Here is a 20,386-nt window from a genome sequence, read left to right on the forward strand (position 1 = left end):
GTGACCATGGAGTTTTTATGTTCTCCTCGTGCTGGTGTGGGTTTTTGCCAGGTGCTCTGGTTTCCTTCCAGAGTCCAAACATTAGGTGAACTGGCCATGGTGAATTGCCCTGTAAGTGTCGAAGGATATGCATGTTAGCCGGTGTAAATGCAGGAGTTACTGGGAAAAGGTGGGATTCTATTTGGAGGGCCATTGCCAACTGGATGGGCTGAATGGACCCCTTCTGCACTGTAGTGATTTCAAATGCAATGATTCTATGAATCAAGGAAGAGGCAATCACATTCTCATGACTGGGAATTGAAGCTACAGCTAAGTCAAACTATGTGGGACAGAGAAGAGATTTCTCTGTGGTGTTTGAGTAATAGGATGCTGTTGGGATTAATGTGATCGTATTTTACTTTGTATTTCAAAATCTTTAAACTTAAATTTTACCTTCATTGGCATGATCAATGTCTGTTTTACTGTTCTGTAAGAGTTCTGAAGAAAGGTCGCACAACCTAGAATATTGACTCTGCTTTCTCTCCAGAGATGCTGCCAGATCTGCTCAGCTGCTCAGTTTCTCGAGTTATTTCTGTTTTTGGTTCTGTCTTATTGTTAAGCCCAAATCTGTAGTATTGCCAGTTTGTCTTTCAGTGAAAGTCTACCTCCGTAACACCAAAATATGATCTCTTAAGCCAGATTTGAGTCTGGAATCTGAGTTGTCCATATTAACATGGTCTAGGATCATACTAACTTGTTTCTATTTCAATAATAAAGGTATATCCTTTGACCTTACTGGTCTTCGACATGCCCTGAGGTTCATAAACAGCGTTGTACAAATGAGTCTTTTTTTTAATGTTAAATTTAATATTTTGTTGACTGTGCAATCCTTTCTTTCCACAATGTTCTTTCTACAGAGGTGTCTTCTTTGATACTAAGTTAGCACCATCTTGCCAGGATCTCAGTTAATAATTCAATTAAATCTTAACTTTTTAATGGAAAAAAGAAGCTGAATTTTGATATTACCGAAATAATAAAGCCAAAGATAATCTGAGTTTATTTGACAATCTTATGCCCTTTATATTTTTGCAGGTTTACCCAGACATTAATTCACTTGTTGAAAGGAAACATTGGAACTGGGCTTCTAGGTTTGCCACTTGCAGTCAAAAATGCAGGTCTTTTGGTAAGAGCTAATTTGCATTATTTAAAAGGTCAAGTCTGTTTGAGGGTTGTTTTTAAAGCTTAGAAAGTTTCAGAAAATTATTTTTCTTTAATGTTGTTATGGCAAATGAAGTGGGGTTCATATTTTCATGGTGCTCTTCGAGGCAGATAATTAGCATTTCCAAATACTTGTATGCTTAAGACTTCTTTGTCCAATAGTTATCTATATTTTGTGTATGCATCTTTTTATGAAATGATGAATCTTGTCTAAATTGCACAACTGAAAAGGTTGCTGGAGCTTGCCAAGAAATGATCAAGAACTATCGTAGTGACACTCATTTAAAGGTGATATATTTTAAATAATTGCTCAGTCATGTTGACACTAAGGCAAAAGTGAGGACGCTATAGTGTTATTGATAGATACTTGGTTCAATGATATTTCCAGGGAACCATCTTTGTTTTCCAACACTCAGGCCACCCTTATCTCACTAACTGAGTCTTTGCACCTGCACCTCAAGGTCAGTTAGGATGGCCAGTAATACCTTATCTAGCCTAGTTATTTCTATGCTGTAAAGGAAGCATTGTCTGCTAATCTCTGTTGAAGCAGACTATGCTTAGTCAATTATGCAGTTATGGCAGCGTTAAAACCCATTTTATGCAGCTTTTAGCAAATTGGTCAATTTGCAGCCGAGAAACCATTTTGTCATATTATTTGCATTGAGAAGCCATTTTATTGTCGCCTAAGTTAGTAAGGGCATGTGTTTAGTGTTTGTTTCTGACAGCAACTAGTTATCTCAACCTGTTTTCAGGCTTCAGATCCTCACAGGTAATGTTTTGGGGACCTGGCTTCAAAACCTGGCATAACAGACTTTGACTTCGGTAAAAATTCTGGAATGAAGAGTCAAATCATGACCACAAATCCATTGTCAATTGTCAGAAAAAATCCATCTGGTTCACCTTCATGGAAGGAAAATCCCATCTTTACCTGATCTGGCATGCATGCGACTCTAGATCCACAGCAATGGTTGACTCTTCACTGCCCTTTGGGAAACTATGGATAGGCAATAAATACTGGCCTACACAGCAATGTCCCCATCTAGTGAATGAATAAATTTAAATGATACTTTTCGCTACAGCTAGTTTCAAGTTCATTCCTCTCTTTCACTTCCTGATTTTCAAGAATCTTCTGTGAACACGGAAATAAAATACTTGATCAAAATCTGTAACATTTCTTTGTTGTCCTTTTTTATTTTCTGGAGTATTCTCTGGAGAGGACCTCAAAAGGTATCCGTTTCAATGTGCTGGTGTGATGCCAGGTATGCAGGTTGAGACATATGACAGGCGAGCTATATCAGGCAACCTGTCCATGTGACTCAGCTGGAGGCTATGTGCCAACTGTGCTCAACCAGCCTATACTTACAAACGTCTGAATGCAATTTCCAACATTTAGTAAATAATCCTGCCTTTGCTAATAATTAAACCGGAAACCAATTTAAGATTCAGTTGGGTTGGTAATGTGATTTGTTTGTTTGTGCTTGTAGCTACATGTTCGCACAGGATCATGTTCTATGAAGGCAAACATAATTCGGAATATAGAACATACAACTGTACAGCATAGTACAGGCCCTCCGGCCCTCGATGTTGTGCCGATCTTTTACTCTACTCTAAGATCAAACTAACCTACATACCCTTCATTGTACTATCATCCTTGTGCCTATCCAAGAGTCACTTCAATGTCCCTAATGTATCTGACTCTACTATTACAGCTGGCAGTGCGTTCCACACACCCACCACTCTCTGTGTAGAGATCCTACCTCAGACATCTCCCCTAAACTTTCCTCCAATCACCTTAAAATTACGTCCATACCTTGTATCTTTTTCATTGAAGAAAGGGGTATGGCAATGTTTAATCCCTGCTGGCTTCCCTGTGGCAACTCCTTGACCAAACAATTTACCCATTCAGATTAAGTTTAATCAGTGAATTAAGGTTAACATTTAACAGTTCTTGTTGCACCTTCATGCCAAGTGTAGTTCAGCAATCACCAGCCTCTTCTCATGCTGTATAAATTGATGTTCCTTTCCTATGCTTAATTTCTTTCACTCCAGTCCTGGATGACTGCAAGCCAAAAAGACTTTGTGCCTTTTTCTTTGAAAATTTCTAGATTTTCGCCATTTAGCTAGCTTTATGCTCTTTTTAAGTCCAAAGTGGATGATCTCTCAATTGTCGATGTTCGAAATAGCTTGCCTTAGTAATTTTACGCTTGCATCTGCATTACTTTCATTGCCACATAACTTTGCGTGATGAAGAATGAATTTGGATAAAGAAGAAAGCAAGATATCAAAGTCAGAAATAAATATTGTGCATAGCTGACACCCCAAAACAAATTCTTGTAGTATAACACTAGTCAAATCCTACCAATTAGTGCCTCCTGTCAAACCCTGTTCGGTCTCCTGCCAGTGAGCTAATTTGATAACCAGGTCAGTAATTTGCTACAACACCATGAACTTAAGTTTCAGCTCACAGTCTGTTATGAGGAAGTTAAAAATCACACAACACCAGGTTATACTCCCAACAGGGTAATTTGGAAGCGTGGGCGGCACGGTGGCACAGTGGTTAGCACTGCTGCCTCACAGCGCCAGAGACCCGGGTTCAATTCCCGCCTCAGGCGACTGACTGTGTGGAGTTTGCACGTTCTCCCCGTGTGCGCGTGGGTTTCCTCCGGGTGCTCCGGTTTCCTCCAAAAGATGTGCAGGTCAGGTGAATTGGCCATGCTAAATTGTCCATAGTGTTAGGTAAGGGGTAAATGTAGGGGTATGGGTGGGTTACGCTTCGGCGGGGCGGTGTGGACTTGTTGGGCCGAAGGGCCTGTTTCCATACTGTAAGTAATCTAATCTAATCTAATCACTAGCTTTTGGAGTGCTGCTCCTTCATCAGGTGATTTTGGAGAATAAGATTGTAAAACACAGAATTTATAGCAAAAGTTTACAATGTGATGTAACTGAAATTATACATTGAAAAAGACCTGGATTGTTTGTTATGTCTCTTATCTTTTAGAATGACCATGTTGGTTTCAGTTCTTTGATATATGAATCGCAAAAGCTTTTTTAAAAGTTACATTCTCAAGTGAATTTTAACAATTGGTGTCATGTCGGCCCAGATAAGGTATTGAAGGTGTTAGCTCCCTGTGAGGCTGTCTGTTCCACAATGGTCAGACTGAATTCCATTTTAGCTGAAAATGTGTTGCTGGAAAAGCGCAGCAGGTCAGGCAGCATCCAGGGAACAGGAGAATCGACGTTTCGGGCATAAGCCCTTCTTCAGGAATTTCCAGCAACACATTTTCAGCTCTGATGTCCAGCATCTGCAGACCTCACTTTCTCCTCAATGAATTCCATTTTACTTTGCTCAAAAACTGCATGAATCAAAGTAAGATTCTGTAAATCCGTTTTTTTAGATTAGAATCAGTCTGACACTGTAAACTTGTGCTAGAAATTCTGTGTCTTACAATCTTATTCTCCACAATCACCCGATGAAGGAGCAATGCTCTGAAAGCTAGTGCTTCCAAATAAACCTGTTGGACTATAACCTGGTGTTGTGTGATTTTTAACTTTGTACACCTCAGTCCAACACTGGGTCTCCAAATCATTAATATGAGGAACTTTACATGGGTTTCTAGCAAGCATTTGCTAAATGATATCCAGAAACTCTCTACTCTTCCTTAATTACCATCGTCATAAAATTCAATCAGGTTTGTTAAGCAAATCTTTTTGATTTGCTGACATCTTACCTTTCAATCTATAACATTAATACTTCTTATTTGAGTTTGATTGCAACTTGAACTATATTGAAATTGAATAACGATGATTTATAAGTTATGGAACAGATGAATTTGTGAATATATTAGCTGATGATATTACAAATAGCTGTTAATAATATTGTGTATGTGTCTCTTTCAGCTAGGACCAGTCAGTCTTGTGTTCATGGGAATTGTGGCAATTCATTGTATGCATGTTGTAGTCCGCTGTAGTCATCACTTCTGTCAAAGGTAAAACTCAATTTATTTTAGAAGGCTTTTTTGTTCTCAGGTATTCTTTTGTGCAGTTATATAGCTACAATACTTCTATTGTTCCTGCAATTTTCACTTCAGCTAACTAAACATTATTGATCACGCTGAGTGCTCTCTCAGCTCACCCATGTGTTGATATCTTGCTGCATATTTCTGGATGGTGTGCTGGTAATCTGATCAACTGTGGGTGAAATTAGGGTGGCATGGTGGCTCAGTGGTTAGCATTGCTGCCTCGCAGCGCCAGGGACCCAGGTTTGATTCCAGCTTCAGGTGACTGTGCAAACTCCACACAGACATTTTCCCTGTATCTGTGTGGGGTTTCTCCGGGTGCTTCGATTTCCTTCCACAGTCGTGCGTGTCAGGTGAATCGGCCATGCTAAATTGCCCACAGTGATAGGTGCATTGGTAGGGAGTAGGGGAATGGATCTGGGTGGGTTAGTCTTTGGAGGGTCGGCGTGGACTTGTTGGGCCGAAGTGCCTGTTTCTGCACTGTAGGAAATCTAATCTAATCATCTAACAAGTAAGTCTGTAGTTATGTGGAATACTTTCGAACAGAAGTCATTGAGCAGCAAAACTGTGATGATCAGCCCAAGTTGTCTGCTTCTTTCCACTTCCCTAATCAAAGACATTTAGGCCAATTGCTGCCAGAATTTCAGAGTTTAGGAATTGAACTTGAGACGTGCATGTTCGGTGTGGCTCAGTTCTTTCTAGAATTGTCCAGATAAATCCAATAACTTACTCCTGTAAAATGTGGGGTAACAGAAGTCTTTTTATTGAGAAATTGATAGTAGTTGGTACTAAATTATAACACTAATAACACAATAATGGTAGCATTAATATTGATGGTTTTGTACTCAATTTTGATTTGATTATTGTTATCTCACTGAATGGAAACTCATCATATATTGCAAGGAGATTTATTACCAATGGCTATAAGAAATATAGCACAAAGACAGAAACAATGCAGGTTTTATTGGCATAATTAAGCAAAGTAAAACCTCAAGTTGAGGTCACAACAGGAATGCTGAAAAAATTTAACTGACAGGCAGGAGGCTAGAAGAACACAGCAAGCCAGGCAGCATCAGGAGGCAGGCAGAAGTTGACGTTTCGGGTGTAACCCTTCTTCTTGATAAATACTTAGCAAGCCAGACAAAATCTGCAGAGAAACGGTTGACAATTAGGACTAAAGATGTTTTGCTAGAACTATTGAGGGGCAGGAATGAAAACAAATGGTGAAATATTCTGGTCTGTCAGCATCTGGAGAAGGAGAGGCCATTCTTTTTGAAGGGTTCAGTCTTTTGTATTTTAAGATTTCATTTTACCAGCATTTTGTTTTTAATAAATGCTCTGTTAAAATGGCTGATACAGGTAAATGTTAGGACTGTGATAACTGGAACCCAACAAATGCTTTTATTGAATTTGTCACCAACTAGAATGAAGTTTTGTATGTATGGTCCACATGATAAATTTGAGTCATAGTGTATTTCCAAAATAGAAAATGGCCCTTTGATGCATCGTGTCCATATTGATCAGCAAGTGTCTATTTATTCTAATCCCATGTTCCAGCTTGTATGTTGCAATGTTTCAACTGCTCATTTAAATACTGCTTAAATGTTTTAATGGTTCCTCCCTCTGGGTGAAAAATGTTTCTTCAAATCCTCTCTAAACCACCTGCTCCTTAGATATAAGTTTGCTCGGTGAGCTGGAAAGTTTGTTTTTAGACATTTTGTCACCATACCAGGTAACATGGATGTAGGTTTGCTTGCTGAGCTGGAAGGTTCATTTGCAGACGTTTCATCACCATACTAGGTAACATCTGCAGTGAGCCTCGAGACAAAGCACTGCTGGTGTTTCCTGCTTTCTATTTATATGTTTTGTTTTCCTTGGGTTGGTGCCATATCCTATGGTGATGTCATTTCCTATTCTTTTTCTCGGGGGGGTAAATGGAGTCCAAGTCATTGTGTTTGTTGATAGTGTTCCGATTAGACTGCCATGCTTCTCGGAATTCAAGGAAACCCAACCATATAAATAGAAAGCAGGAAACACCAGCAGTGCTTTGTCCAGAGGCTCACTGAAGATATTACCTAATATGGTGACGAAACGTCTGAAAATGAACTTTCCACCTCAGCAAGCAAACCTACATCCAGAACCTGAGCTACAAATCTTCTCAAAGCATGCTACCAGGTAATATCAGCAGTAAGCCTCTGGTGAAGTACTGGTATTAATGACCTGCTTTCTATTTATGTGTTTAGGTTTCCTTTGATTGTTTTTTGTGGTAATGTCATTTGTTGTGATGTCATTTCATGTTCTTTTTCTTAGAGGGTGGTAAATGGGGTCCAAATTGATGCGGTTGTTGGATTGCCATGCTTCTAGGAAATCTCGTGCGTGTCTCTATTTGGCTCATCTTAGGATGGATGTGTTGACCCAGTCGAAGTTGTGTCCTTCATCATCTGTATGTAAGGAACTAGTGAGAGTAGGTCATGTCTTTTTGTGGCTAGTTGATGTTTATGTATCCTGAGGGCTAGTTTTCTGCCTGTTTGTCCAGTGTTGTGTTTGCTACAGTTCTTGCAAAGTATTTTGTAAATGACGTTAGTTTTGCTTGTCTGTACAGTGTCTTTCAAGTTCATTAGCTGCTGTTTTAGTGTGTTGCTGGGTTTGTGGGCTACCATGATGCCAAAGGGTCTGAGTAGTCTGGCAGTCATTTCTGAGATATCTTCGATGTAGGGGAGAGTGGCTAGGGTTTCTGGATGCGTTTAGTCTGCTTGTTTAGGTTTGTTGTTAAGAAATCAGTGGACTGTGTTCATTAGGTGCCTGTTCTTTTTGAATATGCTGTAGAGGTGATTTTCCTCTGTTCTTCGTAGTTCCGCTGTGCTGCAGTTTGTTGAAAAAATGTTCACATGCAGCTTCATTTGTGGGTGTTGGGATGGTTGCTTCTGCAGTTCAGTATGTGATCCGTATGTGTCGTTTTCCTGTGAACATTGGTTTGAAGTTCCCCGTTGAGTGTTCGCTCTACTGTGACATTTAGGAATGGCAGTTTGTTGTTGTTTTCCTCCTCTTTAGTGAATTTTATGCCAGTAAGCATATTTAGGGTGTAAGTTTGCTCGCTGAGCTGTAGGTTTGAGACCCAGACGTTTCATTACTTGGCTAGGTAACCTCATCAGTGGCGACCTCCAAGTGAAGCGAAGCTGTTGTCTCCAGCTTTCTATTTATATCTTTCTCCTGGATGGGGTTCCTGGGGTTTGTGGTGATGTCATTTCCTGTTTGTTTTCTGAGGGGTTGATATATGGCATCTAGATCTAAGTGTTTGTTTATGGCGTTGTGGTTGGAGTGTCAGGCTCTAGGAATTCTCTGGCATGTCTTTGCTTAGCCTGTCCCAGGATAGATGTGTTGTCCCAGTCGAAATGGTGTTTTTTTTCATCCGTGTGTAGGGCTACGAGGAAGAGAGGGTCGTGTTTTATTGTGGCTAGCTGGTGTTCGTGTATCCTGGTGGCTAACTTTCTTCCTGTTTGTCCTACGTAGTGTTTGTGGCAGTCCTTGCATGGAATTTTGTAGATGACGTTGGTTTTGTCCATGGGTTGTACTGGGTCTTTTAAGTTTGTTAGTTTTTGTTTGAATGTATTGGTGGGTTTGTGTGCTACTAGGATTCAGAGGGGTCTTAGTAGTCTGGCTGTCGTTTCTGAAACTTCTTTGATGTATGGTAAGGTGGTTAGGGTTTCTGGCTGTGTTTGGTCTGCTTGTCGTGGTTTGTTCTTGAGGAATCTGCGCACTGTATTTTTTGAGTATCCGTTCTTCTTGAATACGTTGTATAGGTGGTTCTCCTCTGTTTTCCGAAGTTCGCCTGTACTGCAGTGTGTGGTGGTTCGTTGGAATAGTGTTCTGATACAGCTTTGTTTGTGTGTGTTGGAATGGTTGCTGGTGTAGTTAAGCATTTGGTCAGTGTTTGTCGGTTTTCTGTATACGCAGGTTTCTACTTCTCTGTTGTCCTTTCTTTCAACTGTGACATCCAGGAATGCGAGTTTGTTGTCGGTTTCTTCCTCCTTGGTGAACTTTATGCCTGTGAGGGTGTTGTTGATGATGTTAAATGTCTCTTCTATCTTGTTTCGTTTTGTGATGACAAAGGTGTCATCCACGTAGCGGACCCAAAGGTTGGATTAGATGGTTGGCACAGCTGTTTGTTCAAGTCTTTGCATTACTGCCTCTGCTAGGAACCCTGATATCGGAGATCCCATGGGCGTTCTGTTGGTTTTGTCTATAGTTGTTGTTGAAAGTGAAATGAGTGGTAAGGCATAGTTCCACTAGCATGACAATGTAGTTCTTGCTGATGAAGTTGGTGGTGTTTGGTGTATGTGTCTTTGGTTTTTCTAATAGCATAGTCAGTGTTTCCTTGGCCAGCTTGATGCTGATGGATGTGAGCAGGGGTGTTCTATCAAAAGAGACCATTATTTCATTCTCTTCTATCTTGGTGTCTTTGTTGTTCGGGAATTCTTGGGTGGAGTGGATGGAGTGGCATGAGTCTTCTAAGTATTGTAGTCTTTGGTGTAGCTCCTTGGCTAATCTGTACGTTGGTGTTCCAGGTAGTGAGACTATCAGTCTGAGGGGGTCCCCTGCTTTGTGAATTTTGGGTAATCCGTAGAAGCGTGGTGTGTTGGATCTGTCTGGTTTCATTTTTTGGAAGTCTGTCTTATTTAATTCTCCAGAGTTTGGAAGCTTTTTGAGTAGGGCTGTGATTGGGTTCTTTAGTTGTGGGGTCAGGTCTATTGCCACCTGTTGGTAAGTGTCAGTATCTGCAAGCAGTGCATTCGCTTTCGCAATGTAGTCTGTTCGGTTTAAATGACTGTCGAGCATCCTTTGTTTTCCTACCTGCAGACAATGTTTTTATCCTTTTTGAGTCCATCTAGTACTTTCCTTTCTTGTGTATTGAGTGTGTTTCCATTCTTTTTCCTGCTTAATATTGGTGCAACTGTCTGTCTGATGGTTTACTAGGTTTCTTCTGTAACAGCTTTTTCACTTAGTGAGTTTTGAGAAGAGCTGGACTATTTGTTTTCAGGTGTTTCATCACCGTACTAGGTAACATCATCAGTGAGCCTCCAGTGAAGCACTGGTGGTAGGCTAGCTTTTTATTTGTGTTTAGGTTTCCGTGGGTTGGTGATTTCATAACATGTGGTGATGTCATTTCCTGTTCTTTTTCCCAGGGGGTGGTAAATGTGATTCAAGTCGGTGTGTTCATTGTTAGTGTTTCAGTTGGAATGTCTTGCTTCTAGGAATTCTCATGCGTGTCTCTGTTCGGCTTGACCTAGGATGGATTTATAAATAGAAAGCGGGTCACTAACGCCAGTGCTTCACCAGAGCCTCACTAATGATGTTACTGAGTATGGTAACGAAACATCTGAAAATGAACCTTGCAGCTCAGCGAGCAAACTTAGATCCAGATCCTCAACCTGAACTACAAATCTTCTCAGAACCCACAAACACCTCCTTACCAGAAAACTGTGCCTCCTGGTTATTAACCCCTCTACTCAGGACAAAAATGTCTCCCCATTAATAATTAATGAAAAACTGAGGTACTGAAAATCTGAAGTAAAAACAAAAATGCTGGAGAATCTCAGCAGGTCTGGCAGCATATCTAGAAAGAAAACTGAGGACACGTTTTGAGTCCGGAAACCTAGAACACAACTCTGTTTTGCTCTGTAGAGATGCTACGAGACCTGCCAAGTTTCTCCAGCACTTTTGTTTTTTGTTTCTGTACAGTATATGCCCGTTGCAACTTTGTAAACCTCAATTAGACCCTTTAACCTGAACCTTCCCTGTTCGGTAAAGGGCCCCATCCTATCTAGTCTGTCTTCATAGCTGAATCACTCCAGACCGGACAACATTCTGGTGAATCTCTTCTGTATCCTTTCTAGTGCATCACCCTACAGCCTTCTAATCTCTTTGTATAAGAATTCTATAATTTACATATTTAATTCTGGAATTAATTAAAGCACTTCATTGTTTGTACTTTACACTTGGAAATTGACTAAATTGCTGTAATGTAATTGTTGCCAGGAATGGAGTGGAGTGTTTGAGTTATAAGAAGAGGGTTGGTGGGGCTGGAACTTTTATAATTGTGACAAATATAATTGTGATTTAGGATGATGAGCATTTAAATTTTGATGGAAAAAAGGAAATGTTCCTCTTCCCTTTTTTCCAACACCCAACCCCCATAAAGTCAGAGAGTCATATAGCATGAAACCAGAACCTTTGGTCCATCTTGTCCATGCCGATCAAGTTTCCCAAACTAGCCATTTGCCTGCATTTTGTTCAGATCCCTCTAAATCTTACTTATTTATGTCCCTGTTCAAATGTCTTTTAGATGTTGTAACTGTACTTGCATCGACTGCTTCCACTGGCAGTTCATTTCACATATGAAACTACACTCTGTGTGCTTGTCATGTCCCTTTTTAAAATTGTTTTCTTCGGACCATCAAAATATGCCCCCTGGTTTTGAAATCCCCTATCCTAGGGAAAAGACCATTGCTATTTACCCTAACTATGCTGTTATGATTTTATAAACTTTTACAATCTCACCCCTCAACCTCTCATGCTCCAGTGAAAAAAGTTCTAGGCCAGGCAGACTCTCCTTTTTAACTCAAATCTTCCAGCTCTGTTAACATGCTTGCAAATATTTTTTGAACCCTCTCCAATTTAATAATCTTCATATAGCAGGGCGACCAGACCTGAACACATTACTCTAAAAGTAGCTTCACCGGCATGCTGTACAACTGCAACATAACATCCCAACTCTGATACTCAGTAGTCTGAGCAATGAAGGCAAACATGCTCAATGCCTTCTTAACCACTCTATCTGCCTGTGACACAACTTTCAAAGAGCTGTATACCTGAACCCCTACGTCTCTCTGTTCGACTACACTACCCAGGACCCTACCAATAATTGTATAAGTCCTGCCCTTGTTCATATTACCAAAATGGAACACCTCATATTTATCCAAATTAAATTCCATCTCACACTCCTCACACCATTGACACAATTAATCAAGATCCCTTTGAAATCTTAGATAACCACCTTCACTGTCTACTGCATCACGAATTTCGGTGTCGTCTGCAAACCTATTAACCATGCTTCCTAAATTCTCATATAAAAGATTTATATAAATGACAAGCAACAGGGGACCCAGCACCAATCCCTGTAGAATATGAATGGTCACAGGCTTCCACCGCTACTCTCTCTCAGTTATGGACAAGCCAATTTTGTATCCACTTGGCAAGCTGTTAGTGATTCCCAAGTGTTCCAGCTTTACTGTGGAATCTTGTCAAAGGCTTTACTAATGCTTATGTGGATAACGTCTACTGCTCTACTCTTCTTTCTTTTTAGTCACATCCTCAAAAAACTCAATCAGTTTGTGAGACACAATTTCCCATGCACAAAGCATGCTGACTACTTCTGTTAGCCCTTGCTTGTCCTATTGCATGTAAATCCTGGCTATCAAAATCTCCTCCAACAGTTTTAGACACCGTTGATGTCAGACTCACTAGTCTGTACTTCCCATGTTTCTCTTTAAGCCTTTCTTAAGTAAAAGCACAACATCAGCCACCCTCCAGTCCTCCAGCACCTCATTCGTGGCTGTAGATAATACAGATAGCTCTGCTAGGGATCAAGCTATTTCTTCCCCCAGCCTCCCCACCCTCCTGAGGTACACTTGATCCTGGAGATTTATCCGCGTTCATGTTTTTCAAGAACTCCAGGACTTCCTCTTCTGTAATGTGGAGTGTTTTCAAGACATTAGTGTTTATTTCCCTGAGTTCCCTAGCCTCCATGTCTTCCTTCCTTTTGAATTTAGTATGACTGACTGTCTTGTGTTTATACGTGAGGACTGTAATACCCTTGCTCTTTATTTAGTTGCTCTGATTTTTACTGTTGATGCTGGTATCAAATGAGAGTACAATATTTTGGGAAAATGTACATCAAGCAGCTCTATAAATACTATGAAAACAAAACAACCAATGGGTGACTGGTTGTACCAAAACTGCAGGGGTACCAGTAACCTGACAAGGAGCTTTGCCAGTGCCAGTTGGCAGCATTTAAACTAGTGTGGTGAGGGGTGGGAATCAGAGCAGTAGATCTGTAAGTAAAATGACTGAGGTGGAGTCTGAGATTATGGCTAGTAAGACTAAGAAGAAGAAGAGATGGAGTGGTTACTGAACACAATGAGATTGGTAGTCTAAGGTGTATTTCTTTTAATGCAAGGAGTATGACAGGTAAGGCAGAGGAAGTTACTGCTTGGATTAATATAAATAACTAGGATGTTATAACTATTACAGAGACTTGATTGAGAGAGGGACAAGACTGGCAGCTTAATGTTCCAGACTTAGATGTTTCAGGTGAGAAACAGATGTAAAAGAGGTGGGGGAGTTGTCTTACGGATTAGGGAGAATCTCAGAGCTGTACTGAGGGGGGGGACACTTTGGAAGGTTCATTCAGCAAGGCCATAAGGATAGCACTGGGGAAAATAAAGAGTACAATCACTTGGGGATCGTGCTACAAGGCTCCCAATACCCAGCAGTGATAGAAGAAAAGATACGTGGATCAGTTATGGCAAAGTGTAAAAGCAATGGGATTGTTGTAGTGGGTGAATTTAACTTCTCCAAATTGACTGGGACTTTCTTCATGCCAAGGCCTTGGATGACAGAGAATTTGTTAGATGGGTCCAGTATAGCTTTTTGAAACCATGAAAAATAGTTCAACCTGGGAAGGCGCCATATGAATCCTTACATTGGAGAATGAGCACGGCTAGGTGATTGAAGTTTCAGTGGAGGACCACTTTTGAACCTGACCATAAGTCCATAATATTTTAAATTACTTATGAATAAGCAAACAGTAGTTCTCAGGTGAAATTAGTTGATTGGGGAAAAGCTAAATATCATAATATTAGGCAGGAACTGGGGAATGTAGATTGGGGGCTGTTTGAGGGCAAAATTGGCATGTGAGAATGTGATTATGGTTTGGAACCCATACATTTCTGTTAAAATGGACAATAATGATGGTAAGATTTGGGAACCTTGGTTGACGGGAGAAATTGTGAGCTTAGATAAGGCATTTGTAAGGTTTAGGAAACTGAACACCAGATCGAGCCTTCAATGAATTCAAAGATAGCAGCAAAAGCTCAAGCAAAGAATTAGACTAAAAGCGGCCAGAAATGACTTTGGCAAACAGGATTAAAGAAAATCCCCAAGGCATTTTATCTGTAAATAAGGAGCAAGAGGTCCACTGAAAGACAAAGGAAGAAATTAATAGATGGAGGTGGAGGAATTGCATGAGGTCCTTAATGAGTTCACAAACGGGAAGGATGTAGAATCATAGAGATGTACAGTACGGAAATAGATCCTTCATGTCCATGTCGACCAGATATCCTAAATTAATCTAGTCCCATTTGCCGGTACTTGGCCCATATATCTTGGATCCCTTCCTATTCATATACACATCCAGGTGGCTTTTAAATGTTGTAATTGTCCTAGCCTCCTCCACTCTTCTGGCAACTCATTCCATGCATCAACTTCTGTATGAACATGTTGCATCTTAGGTCCCTTTTTAAATCTAACCCCTCTCACCCGAAACCTATGCCCTCTAGTTCTGGACTCCACCACCCCAGGGAAAAAAACTTTGTCTACTTATTCTATTCATGCCCCTCATGATTTTATAAACCTCAATAAGGTCACCCCTCGCTTCCGATGCTCCAGGGAAAACAGCCCCAGCCTATTCAGCCTCTTCCTTGGTGGATGGTGAATCTTGGAAAGGGTATGTTGATATTCTGAGGTATGTCAGCATTAAAAAGGTATTTTGAAAAATATTAAGATTGGAAAAACCTGAGGAACTGTTGGTATCTATCCCAGAATGCTGAGAGAGGCAGATGAAATTGTTGGGGCTTATACAAAACGTTTTGAGTTCAGCAATATTCTGACAAGTTGGGCAGTGATAGAGCTGTGGTTCAGTGATGGACCAGGTGGTAATACAGGAGTCTTCTGCGGTTATTCCACTCTGTAAAAGAATAGCCTGTCAGGGGAGTAAATAGCAACAGCCAGGCCTGTGGCACCATGACTGACTCTGCTATAGAGCAGGGCTGGGCAAGGTCCAAACGAGCCATAGTAGTAGGAGACTTGCTAATTAGGAGCACAAACAGGCATTTCTGTGACCATGATTGAGACTCCAAGATGATGTGTTTCCTCCCTGGTACCTGGATTAAACATTATCTCTGAATGGTTTCATGAAATTCTTAAGGTGTAGGGTGAGCAGCTAGAGGTTATTGTACACACTGGAACCAACTCACTATGGAGTGAGTTCAGGGAGTTAGGAAAGAGGCTGAAAAACAGGACGTCTCTGGGTTACTACCAGTGCCACGTGCAAGTGAGGCAAGCGGTAGAAAAAAACCTGACAGATTAATGCATGGCTAAGGAGCTGGCACAGGGGGCAGGGTTTCAGGTTCTTGGATCATTGGAATTGCTTCTGGGGCAAGGGTGACCTATCCAAGTTGGAGGGGAACCATTATCCTTGTAGGGAAGTTTACTAGTGCTACCCAGGAGGATTTAAAGTAGAGTGGCAGGGGGTTGGGAACCAATACAGCAGGCCAGCAAGTGGAGGGACTGAGGGGAAGGTAGGACCAGTAAGTCAGAAAGTAAGGCCAGGCAGACACAGGTAAATGAACATGATGGTATTAATGGACTGAAGTGTGTTTATTTCAACACAAGAACTATTAAAGGTAAGGGAGGTGAGCTTAGAGCCTGAATCATACATAGGGCTGTGATGTTGTGGACATTACAGAGACTTGGCTGAGAGTAGCACAGGACTCTTCCAGGGTTTTGTTATTTTAGATAAGGCAGAGAGGAAGGTGAAAGAAGTGGAGGAGTTCAATGAGGGAAAATGTCACATCTGCACTCAGAGGACATACTAGAAGACTCATCCACTGATGCAATATGGATAGACCTCAAAAATAAGATGGGTGCAAACTCTCTTTAGGATTATACTATAGGCTCCCCAACAGTCACTGAGATATTGAGGCACAACTATGTACGCAGATTAGGGAAAGATGCAATAACAACAGGGTTGTCATAGTGGGTGACTTGAACTTCCCCAATATTGACTGGGACTCCCTTATAGCAAAAGGTTTAGACAGTGCAGAATTCAAGTGCATCCAAGAGGGTTTCTTGAAACAGAATGTGGATAGTCCAACTAGAGGAGGTGCCCTACTAGACCTTGCATTGGCTAATGAGCCTGGCCAGATGACTGACCTTTCAGTGGGAGAGAGCATTTTGGAAATAGTGATTACAACTCCTTAAGTTTTAAGAAAGCTTTGAATAAGGGTACGTTAAGACTTTGTGGGAAGGTACTAAATTTGGGGAAGACAAATAATGTCCATTTGACATGTGGGACTTGTTTAAAGACCTGCCGATGAGAGTTCAGGACTGGCATGTTCCAATAAGGAGGAAGGACAAGGATGGCAAGGTAAGGGACCCTTGGATAATGAGGGACATTGTGAATTTAGTCAAAAGGGAAAAAGAAGCATATGTCAGTTTTAGGAAGCTAAAATTGGACAGACCCATGAAGAATGTAAAGAAAGCCGGAAAGAACTCAAGAAGAGAATTAGGAGAACAAGAAGGAGCCATGAAATGACCTTGGCAAGTAGCATTAAAGAGAATCCCAAGACTTTTCTTTGCATACTTTAAAAATAAGAGGATAACTAAGTAGAAAGTAGGACCACTCAGTGGTAAAGGAGGGAACTTGTGCTTGGAGGCAGAGGATGTGGTTGAGATCCTAAATGAATACTTTCTGTTAGATTTCATCCAGGAGAAGAATATGGAGGATAGTGGGATTAGTATGGAGCATGCTAACATGTTAGGGCATTTCGAGATCAAGAAAGAATTAGTTTTGGGTCTTGTGAAGTGTCTTAAGCTGGATAAGTCCACAGGGACTGATAGAATCTACTGTAGGCTATTGAAAAAGGTAAGAGAGGATATTGTTGGGGCCTTGACCAAGATCTTTGTATCCTCGTTAGTCACTGGAAAGGTCCCAAAAGATTGGCAAGTTGTTGTTCCTCCATTCAAGAAGAAGAAATAGGGATAGTCTAGGTAACTGTAGACCGGTGAATCTTATATTGGTGGTTGGGAAGCTATTGGAGGTCATGTCTTACTAACTTGATTGAACGCAAGGTTTGTGAAGGTTTGTAGCTCAGGTTGAGGTTTCGGGTGTAGGTTTGCTCGCTGAACTGTAGGTTTGATATCCAGACGTTTCATTACCTGGCTAGGTAACATCATCAGTGGCGACCTCCAAGTGAAACGAAGCTGTTGTCTCCTGCTTTCTATTTATATCTTTCTCCTGGATGGGGTTCCTGGGGTTTGTGGTGATGTCATTTCCTGTTCGTTTTCTGAGGGGTTGATAGATGGCATCTAGATCTATGTGTTTGTTTATGGCGTTGTGGTTGGAGTGCCAGGCCTCTAGAATTCTCTGGCATGTTTTTGCTTGTGATATCAGGCATGTGATCTCTGCTGTTTGTGATGTGTATGTATGTATAAGTAACTGGGATGAAAATGTTACAAAGATCAATGGAGTTGTGAATATGTACAAGGTTGTAAAATGATACAGTGAGGTATAGGTCAGTTGCCGATATGGGTGGAGAAATGGCAGTTGGAGTTTAGTTCGGGTAAGTACTTTGGGAGATCAAATGTTAAGGATAAGTCTACAGTTAATGGCAGGACCCTGATCTGTATTGATGTACAGAGTGATCTTGAAGTTCAAGTCCATAATACCCTGAAAGTGGCCACACAATTAGATAAGGTGGTAAAGAAGGCATATAGCATCAGGAATGTTCTGATGAAGCACTTATGCCTGAAACGTTAATGCTACTGCTCCTCGAATGCTGCCTGACCTACTGTGCTTTTCCAGTGACACACTTCTCGAATTAAGTACAAGAGTCAGGATGTAATGTTGCAGCTTTACAAGACTTTGGTTAGGTCACATTTGGAGTTTTGCATTCACTTTGGGTTGTCACATTTCAGGAAGGATGTGGAGGTTTTGGAGAGGGTGCGAAGAGGTTTACCAGGATGCTGTCTGGATTAGAGGGTATGAGCTATAATGAGAGGCTAGAAAAATTTGTGTTGTTTTCTCTGGAGTAGCAGAGACTGAGAGGAGACTTGATAGAAGTCTATAAATTTGTGAGGTGCATAGATAGGGTTGACCGTCAGAATCTTTTTCCCAGAATTGAAATGTCTAATACTGGAGCACATGCATCTAACATGAGAGGGGAAAAATTCAAAAGAGAAGTGAAGGGCATTTTTTTTTTGCACAGTGAGTGGTAGGAGTCTGAAATGTGCTGCCAGGGATCGGTGGTGGATGCAGATACAATAGCTGTGTTTGAGACTTTTCAATAAATATATGAATTTACAGGAAATGGAGGGATGTGAACCAAGGCCAGGCAGAAGGGATTAGTTTAATTTGGCATCACGTTCAGCATAACATCATGGGCTGAAAGGCCATTCCTATGCTGTTCTTTATTCTGGGTGTTGCAGTGCTAATATTTGACAATTTTTTTTCTATATGCAGATTTCAAAAACAAGGTCTGAGTTATGGTGACACAGTTACATTTGCTTTGGAACAAGGACCACTCTTATATCTTCGAAGCAAAGCTTCATGGGGAAGGTAAAATTGATGGAATGCAGTTGGACACTCAATGTCTAGAAATTATTAAACTGTTGCAATTAGGTCTCTATACTAAAATCTCTTTGTAAATATATATTATGTATGAACATGATATGGTGAATGACAGACATTTCCCACTGGTTTTCTTTGTTTTGTATTTGATATTATGTGCTGTTAATTTGATTTCGGGGAAAATAAAGCTGTTAGATCTTGTGTTTTTAAAGGAACACAGAGTTGCAGACAATATTTCTGTACTTTGCAATTTGACAGTTATGATCTATTTGGTAGTTTTAGAATGGAGGTAATGGCAAGGTGTTGAGAGGAACAATGTTGATAGTCTATTTTATATTTTGAACAGTAGCCCAGAGGAATTAATTTCTGTGCTACGTAAAATTTTTCTCAGTCCGTTCTTTACTCATTCACTGAAAGTGGATGATGTCGCTAAGGCACCTTGTTACCCATCTGGAATTGCCCTTGAACTGGTTGGCTTCTTTGGCCATTTCAGAAGGCAGTTGACAATCAACCACATTGCTGGGTCTTGTGTCACATATTAGCCAGATAAAGTGAGGACAGCAGATTTCCTTCCCCAAAGGATATTAGTGAACAAGGTGATTCATTTTTCAACAATTAAGTTAAACTTCTGTGTGGAGTTTGCACATTCTCCTGGTATCTGCGTGGGTTTCCTCTGGGTGCCATAGTTTCCTCCCATAATCCAAAGATGTGCAGGTTAGGTGAATTGGCTGTGCTAAATTGCCCATAATGTTCAGGGATGTGTAGGTTAGATGCATTAGTCAAGGGTAATATGGTAGGGGAGTGGGTCTGGGTGGATTTTCCTTCAGAGTTTCGGTGTGGACTTGTTGGGCCAAATGGCCTGTTTCACAGTGTAGGGATTTTATGAATGAATAAAATTCCACATGCTTCCTTGGTGGGATTTCAATCTGTGTCACCCAGAGCATTACCCTGGGCCTCTGAATACTAGTTTAGTGTGTTGCCAAGGGTAGTCCACAAACCTAACACCACACTTAAACAGCGATTAATGAATCTAAAGGATCCATTAGATAGTACCAGCAAAACTAATGTCATTTACAAGATACCATGCAAGAACTGTAAAAAAAAAACACTACATTGGACAAACTAGCAGGAAACTTGCCACCAGGATATATGAACACCAACTGGTCACCAAATGACACAACCCACTATCACTGGTTTCTATAAATGCAGACAAAGAAGGATACCACTTTGACTGGGACAATGCACACATCCTAGGACAGGCGAAACAAAGACACACATGAGGGTTCTTAGAGGTGTGGCATTCTAACCAGAAGTCCATTAATAAACACATCGATTTAGATCCTATCTACCTTGCCTTGAAAAAAAAAGAACCGGAAATGACATCACCTACCTTAAGAAACCAAGACCTATAAATGGAGAGGCGGGACATACCACCAGCGCTTCGCCGGAGACTTGCACCTAGTATGGTGATGAAATGCCTGAAATC

At 40.9% G+C, this 20,386-nt stretch overlaps 1 protein-coding gene across 2 annotated transcripts in view; it reads left to right on the top strand.

The window, feature by feature from the left end:
* Window positions 1-20,386, top strand: part of LOC122550577 (neutral amino acid uniporter 4-like) — a 206,183-nt gene that overhangs the window by 21,425 nt on the left and 164,372 nt on the right. For both annotated transcript variants that reach the window (XM_043691517.2, XM_087988028.1), the window contains exons 3-5: window positions 1,072-1,162; window positions 5,095-5,183; window positions 18,793-18,888. In XM_043691517.2, coding sequence (XP_043547452.2) covers window positions 1,072-1,162; window positions 5,095-5,183; window positions 18,793-18,888 — 276 coding nt within the window. The remainder of the gene's footprint in view (window positions 1-1,071; window positions 1,163-5,094; window positions 5,184-18,792; window positions 18,889-20,386) is intronic.

Source organism: Chiloscyllium plagiosum, unplaced genomic scaffold (genome assembly GCF_037043375.1).
Source record: "Chiloscyllium plagiosum isolate Xiang-an unplaced genomic scaffold, Cpla_swu_hap1 HiC_scaffold_6, whole genome shotgun sequence".
NCBI classification, from domain to species: domain Eukaryota; kingdom Metazoa; phylum Chordata; class Chondrichthyes; order Orectolobiformes; family Hemiscylliidae; genus Chiloscyllium; species Chiloscyllium plagiosum.